We start from the raw sequence: 10,882 nt of genomic DNA on the forward strand, positions 1-10,882 counted from the left end.
ACCTAGACAACACAAGGTACAGCTAACCCCCTAACCCCCTAACCTAGACAACACAAGGTACAGCTAACCTCCTAACCTAGACAACACAAGGTACAGCTAACCCCCTAACCTAGACAACACAAGGTACAGCTAACCCCCTAACCTAGACAACACAAGGTACAGCTAACCCCCTAACCTAGACAACACAAGGTACAGCTAACCCCCTAACCTAGACAACACAAGGTACAGCTAACCCCCTAACCTAGACAACACAAGGTACAGCTAACCTCCTAACCTAGACAACACAAGGTACAGCTAACCCCCTAACCTAGACAACACAAGGTACAGCTAACCCCTAACCTAGACAACACAAGGTACAGCTAACCCCCTAACCTAGACAACACAAGGTACAGCTAACCCCCTAACCCTAACCTAGACAATGTACAGCTAACCCCCTATCCTAGACAACACAAGGTACAGCTAACCCCCTAACCCTAACCTAGACAATGTAAAGCTAACCCCCTAACCCTAACCTAGACAACACAAGGTACAGCTAACCCCCTAACCCTAACCATAGACAATGTAAAGCTAACCCCCTAACCTCCTAACCAAGACAACACAAGATACAGCTAACCCCCTAACCCCCTAACCCTCTAACCCCTTAACCCTCTAACCCACAAACCCTCTAACCCTCTAATCCCTCTAACCCTCTAACCCACAAACCCTCTAACCCTCTAATAGCCCTCTAACCCTCTAACCCCCTAACCCCTAACCCTCTAACCCCCTAACCCACTAACCCCCTAACCCTCTATCCCCCTAACCCACTAACCCCCTAACCCTCTATCCCCCTAACCCTCTAACCCCCTAACCCTCTATCCCCTAACCCAACTAACCCCTAACCCTCTATCCCTAACCCACTGGTGTTTAACCTCCTAACCCTCTTCCCACTAACCCTGGTAACCCCTAACCCACTAACCCACTATCCCCCTAACCCTCTAACCCCTAACCCTGGTATCCCCCTAACCCACTAACCCCTAACCCTCTATCCCCCTAACCCACTGTGGGGGTGTACCTCCTAACCCTCTATCCCCCTAACCCCTAACCCTGGTAACCCCTAACCCACTAACCCAGTGGTCCCCTAACCCTCTAACCCCTAACCCCCTAACCCCCTACCCCACTAACCCTCTAACCCTCTAACCCCCTAACCCTCTAACCCCCTAACCCTCTAACCTGTGGGGGTGTAGTCACTAACAGTGGTGTTTGGGTTTAGTCACTAACAGTGGAGTGGGGGTGTAACTCACTAACAGTGGTGTGGGGGTGTAGTCACTAACAGTGGTGTGGGGGTGTAGTCACTAACAGTGGTGTGGGGGTGTAGTCACTAACAGTGTTGGGGGTGTAGTCACTAACAGTGGTGTTGGGGTGTAGTCACTAACAGTGTTGGGGGTGTAGTCACTAACAGTGGTGTGGGGGTGTAGTCACTAACAGTGGTGTGGGGGTGTAGTCACTAACAGTGGTGTTGGGGTGTAGTCACTAACAGTGTTGTTGGGGTGTAGTCACTAACAGTGGTGTGGGGGTGTAGTCACTAACAGTGTTGTTGGGGTGTAGTCACTAACAGTGGTGTTGGGGTGTAGTCACTAACAGTGGTGTTGGGGTGTAGTCACTAACAGTATTGGGGGTGTAGTCACTAACAGTGGTGTTGGGGTGTAGTCACTAACAGTATTGGGGGTGTAGTCACTAACAGTGGTGTGAGGGTGTAGTCACTAACAGTGTTGTTGGGGTGTAGTCACTAACAGTGGTGTTGGGGTGTAGTCACTAACAGTGGTGTGGGGGTGTAGTCACTAACAGTATTGGGGGTGTAGTCACTAACAGTATTGGGGGTGTAGTCACTAACAGTGGTGTGGGGGTGTAGTCACTAACAGTGGTGTGGGGGTGTAGTCACTAACAGTGGTGTGGGGGTGTAGTCACTAACAGTGGTGTGGGGGTGTAGTCACTAACAGTGGTGTTGGGGTGTAGTCACTAACAGTGGTGTGGGGGTGTAGTCACTAACAGTGGTGTGGGGGTGTAGTCACTAACAGTGGTGTGGGGGTGTAGTCACTAACAGTGGTGTGGGGGTGTAGTCACTAACAGTGGTGTGGGGGTGTAGTCACTAACAGTGGTGTGGGGGTGTAGTCACTAACAGTGGTGTGGGGGTGTAGTCACTAACAGTGGTGGGGGTGTAGTCACTAACAGTGGTGTTGGGGTGTAGTCACTAACAGTGTTGTGGGGGTGTAGTCACTAACAGTGTTGGGGGTGTAGTCACTAACAGTGGTGTGGGGGTGTAGTCACTAACAGTATTGGGGGTGTAGTCACTAACAGTATTGGGGGTGTAGTCACTAACAGTGGTGTGGGGGTGTAGTCACTAACAGTATTGGGGGTGTAGTCACTAACAGTGGTGTGGTGTTTTTGTTTCAGGTGGAACAGTTGTCCAACATGATTGTGGAGAGCTGTAAGTGCAGCTAGAAGACATCGGTCATATCTCCTCTATCTCCTCCTATCTCCCCTTATCTCCCCATATCTCCTCTATCTCCTCCTATCTCCCCATATCTCCTCTATCTCCTCCTAGTCACTATCTCCCAGTGGTGTTGGGGTGTATCTCCCCATATCTCCTCCTATCTCCCCATATCTCCTCTATCTCCTCCTATCTCCCCTATCTCCCCATATCTCCTCTATCTCCTCCTATCTCCCCTATCTCCCCATATCTCCTCTATCTCCTCCTATCTCCCCATATCTCCTCTATCTCCTCCTATCTCCCCATATCTCCCCTATCTCCCCATATCTCCTCTAATCTCCCCATGGTCTCCTCTATCTCCTCCTATCTCCCATATCTCCCCAGTGTCTCCTCTGTATCTCCCTATCTCCCCATGTCTCCTCTATCTCCCTATCTCCCCATATCTCCTCTATCTCACTAATCTCCCCTATCTCCTATTATCTCCTCTATCTCCTCTATCTCCTCTAATCTCCCCATATCTCCTCTATCTCCTCCTATCTCCCCATGGTCTCCTGTTTCTCCTTATCTCCCATCTCCAACATGATCTCCTGGATCTCCTCTATCTCCCCTATCTCCTCTAATCTCCTCTATCTCCTCTATCTCCCCATATCTCCTCCTAATCTCCCTCATATCTCCTCTAATCTCCTCTATCTCCTCTAATCTCTTCTATCTCCTCTATCTCCCTATCTCCTCTAATCTCCTCTATCTCCCCTATCTCCTCTAATCTCCCCTATCTCCTCTATCTCCTCTATCTCCTTCTATCTCCTCTATCTCCCCATCTCCTCTAATCTCCTCTATCTCCTCATATCTCTTCTTATCTCCTCCTTTCTCCTCTAATCTTCCTATCTCCTATATCTCCTCTATCTCCTCTATCTCCCCATATCTCCCCATATCTCCCCATATCTCCTCTATCTCCCCTATCTCCTATTATCTCCTCTATCTCCCCTATCTCCTCTAATCTCCCCATATCTCCTCTATCTCCTCCTATCTCCCCATATCTCCTCCTATCTCCCCATATCTCCTCTATCTCCCCTATCTCCCCATATCTCCTCTAATCTCCCCATATCTCCTCTATCTCCTCCTATCTCCCCATATCTCCTCTAATCTCCTCTAATCTCCTCTAATCTCCCCCATCTCCTCTAATCTCTTCTATCTCCTTCTATCTCCTCTAATCTCCTCTATCTCCTCATATCTCTTCTTATCTCCTCCTTTCTCCTCTAATCTTCCCTATCTCCTATATCTCCTCCTATCTCCTCCTATCTCCTCTATCTCTGCCTCTTCTTTTTCCTCACACACACCGATACGGACACACGGAGAAGGAATGGAGGGAGGAGAGAGAGAACTCGGAGAGGAACAAGAGACGAGATAGAAGCGTTGACTCTGGGATGGAGGAGTGGAACAAGAGATGAGAAAATTATCATTTGTGATCGATGACAGAACCAACCTCCTCCCTGATGGAACAAGACCAGAACTATGGACATTTCATGCTTTTTTTTTTTTACATTTTACACGCTATAACCTGGATGAATATAGGCTTTACATTTAAATAATACATTTATCTCAAGGAGTGAATTAATTTATTGTGTTACATGTAGCAGAGCTGTATAGCGTATTACTGTAGAGGCTTAGAGATGCAGTGGCAAGTGGGGTAGTGGTGGGAGAGACTTTGAGGACAGGGGTTAAAGGGTTATCCGATACCCCAGAAGAGGTACAGGAGGACTTCATTGGACCCAGAGAACACCAACAGGACCAGAATGAAACCCTTCATTTTAACGTTTTTTTTCTAGTAAGGATGGGCCCAGGACTGTTTTACATAACCAACAGTGCCTGTCCAGAACTCACTTGTGCCAGACATTAGTACGAGGACACCACACGTTTGCACAAAAGCCTAAGGACCTTGTTTATGTGGGTGAATCATTGGGCTGGACCAGGTGTTTCCCAGAAGAGGCTTGAGAAGTGTTACGACAGCGAGCCTCCCTGGCTAGAGAGACTGTTACGGGTCGATGGCCTCCAGAGAGACTGTTGATTGGTTGATGGCCTTCAGAGAGACTGTTACGGGTCGATGGCCTCCAGAGAGACTGTTTATTGGTCGATGGCCTCCAGAGAGACTGTTGATTGGTCGATGGCCTTCAGAGAGACTGTTACGGGTCGATGGCCTCCAGAGAGACTGTTGATTGGTCGATGGCCTACAGAGAGACTGTTGATTGGTCGATGGCCTACAGAGAGACTGTTTATTGGTCGATGGCCTCCAGAGAGACTGTTTATTGGTCGATGGCCTCCAGAGAGACTGTTACGGGTCGATGGCCTTCCAGAGAGACTGTTGATTGGTCGATGGCCTACAGAGAGACTGTTTATTGGTCAATGGCCTCAGAGAGACTGTTTATTGGTCGATGGCCTCCAGAGAGACTGTTTATTGGTCGATGGCCTCCAGAGAGACTGTTGATTGGTTGATGGCCTCCAGAGAGACTGTTTATTGGTCGATGGCCTCCAGAGAGACTGTTGATTGGTTGATGGCCTCCAGAGAGACTGTTTATTGGTCGATGGCCTCCAGAGAGACTGTTGATTGGTCGATGGCCTCCAGAGAGACTGTTGATTGGTCGATGGCCTCCAGAGAGACTGTTGATTGGTCGATGGCCTCCAGAGAGACTGTTGATTGGTCGATGGCCTCCAGAGAGACTGTTGATTGGTCGATGGCCTCCAGAGAGACTGTTGATTGGTCGATGGCCTCCCTGGCTACTAGCACGTAGGTCCATGGTCCTTAATGTTTCCTCTTTGCCGTCCATCACTTTCACCTGTTTATTTAGCTTTTATTACTGCTACTCTGTTATTCTGTTATTCTGTGTGCTGTCACTTTGTTTCTGTTCCCCTGTCGTAGGTTGTTCATCATTCTGTCCGGCTTGTTATAACATTGTGTGTGTGTGTGTAGCGCTGTGTGTGTGTGTGTGTGTGTGTGTGTGTGTGTGCGCTGTGTGTGTGTGTAGCGCTGTGTGTGTGTGTAGCGTTGTGTGTGTATCACATGCTCTGTGCTGTCAGAGGGAGGAGTAACTGTGGCAGTATTAGTAGGATTGGTACGCCCTGCCTTATGACATGCGTGTTGTTTTAGAGGGAGAGGGAATGTGGTTGTGGTGGTGGATGGGGGGGGGGTAGAGGAAGCTGGGAGCACCATGGACCGTCTGTTTACACACTGTTCATGTGTTGCTGCTTCACGTTGCTATAAAGTCAATATAGACAATTTATTGCTTCTATTTAAAGATAAAATAGTCACATTTCTGCTTGTTATTGCAGCCCAAAACAAAGTTGTTGTTGTTGTTGTTGCTCGGTTCCAGGTCATGTGGGAGAGGGAACTCTGCTTCTTTCTCACTTTACAATAATTGCACTTAGTTATTTTTCAGTCCTTTTTTTTTCATTTCAACGTAAATATCTTAAAACAACTTTAAATAAACATTGATGTTGTTAATTTCTTGTATTATCGTAGCAGATGTATAGAGAACACTGGGAGAATCAGATTTATAGAGAACACTGGGAAAATCAGATTCATAGAGAACACTGGGAAAATCAGATTTATAGAGAACACTGGGAAAATCAGATTCATAGAGAACACTGGGAAAATCAGATTTATAGAGAACACTGGGAAATCAGATTTATAGGGAACACTGGGGAAATCAGATTTATAGAGAACACTGGGAAAATCAGATTCATAGAGAACACTGGGAAAATCAGATTTATAGAGAACATTCTAGAGAAAATCAGATTCATAGAGAACACTGGGGAAATCAGATTCATAGAGAACATTCTAGAGAAAATCAGATTTATAGAGAACACTGGGAAATCAGATTTATAGGGAACACCGGGAAAATCAGATTCATAGAGAACACTGGGAAAATTTGATTCATAGAGAACACTGGGAAAATCAGATTTATAGAGAACACTGGGAAAATCAGATTCATAGAGAACACTGGGAAAATCAGATTTATAGAGAACATTCTAGAGAAAATCAGATTCATAGAGAACACTGGGGAAATCAGATTCATAGAGAACATTCTAGAGAAAATCAGATTTATAGAGAACACTGGGAAATCAGATTTATAGGGAACACCGGGAAAATCTGATTCATAGAGAACACTGGGAAAATCAGATTTATAGAGAACACTGGGAAAATCAGATTCATAGAGAACACTGGGAAAATCAGATTTATAGAGAACATTCTAGAGAAAATCAGATTCATAGAGAACACTGGGGAAATCAGATTCATAGAGAACATTCTAGAGAAAATCAGATTTATAGAGAACACTGGGAAAATCAGATTTATAGAGAACAATGGGAAAATCAGATTTATAGAGAACACTGGGGAAATCAGATTCATAGAGAACACTGGGATAATCAGATTTATAGAGAACACTGGGATAATCAGATTTATAGAGAACACTGGGAAAATCTGATTTATAGAGAACACTGGGAAAATCAGATTTATAGAGAACATTCTAGAGAAAATCAGATTTCTAGAGAACATTCTAGAGAAAATCAGATTTATAGAGAACACTGGAAAAATCAAATTTCTAGAGGTTATTCCAGAGAAAATCAGATTCATAGAGAACGTTCTAGAGAAAATAAGATTTATAGAGAACACTGGGAAAATCAGATTTATAGAGAACACTGGGGAAATCAGATTCATAGAGAACACTGGGAAAATCAGATTTATAGAGAACACTGGGAAAATCTGATTTATAGAGAACACTGGGAAAATCAGATTTATAGAGAACATTCTAGAGAAAATCAGATTTATAGAGAACACTGGGATAATCAGATTTATAGAGAACACTGGGAAAATCTGATTTATAGAGAACACTGGGAAAATCAGATTTATAGATTACACTGGGAAAATCAGATTTATAGAGAACAATGGGAAAATCAGATTTATAGAGAACATTCTAGAGAAAATCAGATTTATAGAGAACACTGGAAAAATCAAATTTCTAGAGGTCATTCCAGAGAAAATCAGATTCATAGAGAACGTTCTAGAGAAAATAAGATTTATAGAGAACACTGGGAAAATCAGATTTATAGAGAACACTGGGGAAATCAGATTCATAGAGAACACTGGGAAAATCAGATGTATAGAGAACACTGGGAAAATCTGATTTATAGAGAACACTGGGAAAATCAGATTTATAGAGAACATTCTAGAGAAAATCAGATTTATAGAGAACACTGGGAAAATAAAATTTCTAGAGAACACTGGGAAAAATACATTTCTAGAGAACATTCTAGAGAAAATCAGATTTATAGAGAACATTCTAGAGAAAATCAGATTTATAGAGAACATTCTAGAGAAAATCAGATTTCTAGAGAACACTGGGAGAATCAGATTTATAGAGAACATTCTAGAGAAAATCAGATTTATAGAGAACGTTCTAGAGAAAATCAGATTCATAGAGAACACTGGGAAAATCAGATTTGTAGAGAACACTGGGGAAATCAGATTTATAGAGAACACTGGGAAAATCAGATTTATAGAGAACATTCTAGAGAAAATCAGATTTATAGATTACACTGGGGAAATCAGATTTATAGAGAACACTGGGGAAATCAGCTTTATAGAGAACATTCTAGAGAAAATCATATTTATAGAGAACACTGGGAAAATCAGATTTATAGAGAACACTGGGGAAATCAGATTCATAGAGAACACTGGGGAAATCAGATTTATAGAGAACACTGGGGAAATCAGATTCATAGAGAACACTGGGAAAATCAGATTTATAGAGAACACTGGGAAAATCAGATTTATAGAGAACACTGGGAAAATCAGATTCATAGAGAACACTGGGAAAATCAGATTTATAGAGAACACTGGGAAAATCAGATTTATAGAGAACATTCTAGAGAAAATCAGATTTATAGAGAACACTGGGGAAATCACATTTCTAGAGGTTATTCCAGAGAAAATCAGATTCATAGAGAACGTTCTAGAGAAAATCAGATTTATAGAGAACACTGGGAGAATCAGATTTATAGAGAACATTCTAGAGAAAATCAGATTGATAGAGAACACTGGGAAAATCAGATTTGTAGAGAACACTGGGGAAATCAGATTTATAGAGAACACTGGGAAAATCAGATTTATAGAGAACATTCTAGAGAAAATCAGATTTATAGATTACACTGGGGAAATCAGATTTATAGAGAACACTGGGAAAATCAGCTTTATAGAGAACATTCTAGAGAAAATCATATTTATAGAGAACACTGGGAAAATCAGATTTATAGAGAACACTGGGAAAATCAGATTTATTGAGAACATTCTAGAGAAAATCAGATTTATAGAGAACACTGGGAAAATCAGATTTATAGAGAACACTGGGGAAATCAGATTTATAGAGAACACTGGGAAAATCAGATTTATAGAGAACATTCTAGAGAAAATCAGATTTATAGATTACACTGGGGAAATCAGATTTATAGAGAACACTGGGAAAATCAGCTTTATAGAGAACATTCTAGAGAAAATCATATTTATAGAGAACACTGGGAAAATCAGATTTATAGAGAACACTGGGGAAATCAGATTCATAGAGAACACTGGGGAAATCAGATTTATAGAGAACACTGGGGAAATCAGATTCATAGAGAACACTGGGAAAATCAGATTTATAGAGAACACTGGGAAAATCAGATTTATAGAGAACACTGGGAAAATCAGATTCATAGAGAACACTGGGAAAATCAGATTTATAGAGAACACTGGGAAAATCAGATTTATAGAGAACATTCTAGAGAAAATCAGATTTATAGAGAACACTGGGGAAATCACATTTCTAGAGGTTATTCCAGAGAAAATCAGATTCATAGAGAACGTTCTAGAGAAAATCAGATTTATAGAGAACACTGGGAGAATCAGATTTATAGAGAACATTCTAGAGAAAATCAGATTGATAGAGAACACTGGGAAAATCAGATTTGTAGAGAACACTGGGGAAATCAGATTTATAGAGAACACTGGGAAAATCAGATTTATAGAGAACATTCTAGAGAAAATCAGATTTATAGATTACACTGGGGAAATCAGATTTATAGAGAACACTGGGAAAATCAGCTTTATAGAGAACATTCTAGAGAAAATCAGATTTATAGAGAACACTGGGAAAATCAGATTTATAGAGAACACTGGGAAAATCAGATTTATTGAGAACATTCTAGAGAAAATCATATTTATAGAGAACACTGGGAAAATCAGATTTATAGAGAACACTGGGAAAATCAGATTTATAGAGAACACTGGGAAAATCAGATTTATAGAGAACACTGGGAAAATCATATTTATAGAGAACACTGGGGAAATCAGATTCATAGAGAACACTGGGAAAATCAGATTTATAGAGAACATTCTAGAGAAAATCAGATTTATAGAGAACATTCTAGAAAAATCAGATTTCTAGAGAACACTGGGAGAATCAGATTTATAGAGAACATTCTAGAGAAAATCAGATTCATAGAGAACGTTCTAGAGAAAATCAGATTTATAGAGAACACTGGGAAAATCAGATTTGTAGAGAACACTGGGGAAATCAGATTTATAGAGAACACTGGGAAAATCAGATTTATAGAGAACATTCTAGAGAAAATCAGATTTATAGATTTCACTGGGGAAATCAGATTTATAGAGAACACTGGGAAAATCAGCTTTATAGAGAACATTCTAGAGAAAATCATATTTATAGAGAACACTGGGAAAATCAGATTTATAGAGAACACTGGGGAAATCAGATTCATAGAGAACACTGGGGAAATCAGATTTATAGAGAACACTGGGAAAATCAGATTTATAGAGAACACTGGGGAAATCAGATTCATAGAGAACACTGGGAAAATCAGATTTATAGAGAACACTGGGAAAATCAGATTTATAGAGAACACTGGGAAAATCAGATTCATAGAGAACACTGGGAAAATCAGATTTATAGAGAACACTGGGAAATCAGATTTATAGAGAACATTCTAGAGAAAATCAGATTTATAGAGAACACTGGGGAAATCACATTTCTAGAGGTTATTCCAGAGAAAATCAGATTCATAGAGAACGTTCTAGAGAAAATCAGATTTATAGAGAACACTGGGAGAATCAGATTTATAGAGAACATTCTAGAGAAAATCAGATTGATAGAGAACACTGGGAAAATCAGATTTGTAGAGAACACTGGGGAAATCAGATTTATAGAGAACACTGGGAAAATCAGATTTATAGAGAACATTCTAGAGAAAATCAGATTTATAGATTACACTGGGGAAATCAGATTTATAGAGAACACTGGGAAAATCAGCTTTATAGAGAACATTCTAGAGAAAATCAGATTTATAGAGAACACTGGGAAAATCAGA

At 41.4% G+C, this 10,882-nt stretch overlaps 1 protein-coding gene and 1 long non-coding RNA gene across 4 annotated transcripts in view; one reads left to right on the top strand and one right to left on the bottom strand.

Moving 5' to 3' along the window:
- Positions 1 to 674, bottom strand: part of LOC127910598 (uncharacterized) — a 1,769-nt gene extending 1,095 nt beyond the window's left edge. For 2 of the 3 annotated variants that reach the window (XR_008075447.1, XR_008075437.1), the window contains exons 1-2: positions 340 to 674; positions 44 to 307 (exon numbers count right to left, since the gene is read on the bottom strand). This is a non-coding gene — a long non-coding RNA (uncharacterized LOC127910598). The other variant, XR_008075432.1, reaches the window with a different exon arrangement.
- tgfb1a (transforming growth factor, beta 1a) overlaps positions 1 to 4,810 on the top strand; it is a 38,892-nt gene extending 34,082 nt beyond the window's left edge. Inside the window, exons 6-7 of the mRNA XM_052474838.1 lie at positions 2,431 to 2,568; positions 3,502 to 4,810. Coding sequence (XP_052330798.1) covers positions 2,431 to 2,478 — 48 coding nt within the window. The 3' untranslated portion in view covers positions 2,479 to 2,568; positions 3,502 to 4,810. The remainder of the gene's footprint in view (positions 1 to 2,430; positions 2,569 to 3,501) is intronic.
- The last annotated feature ends 6,072 nt before the right edge of the window (positions 4,811 to 10,882 follow it).

The sequence above is a fragment of the Oncorhynchus keta genome, chromosome 1 (genome assembly GCF_023373465.1).
Source record: "Oncorhynchus keta strain PuntledgeMale-10-30-2019 chromosome 1, Oket_V2, whole genome shotgun sequence".
NCBI classification, from domain to species: Eukaryota; Metazoa; Chordata; class Actinopteri; order Salmoniformes; family Salmonidae; genus Oncorhynchus; species Oncorhynchus keta.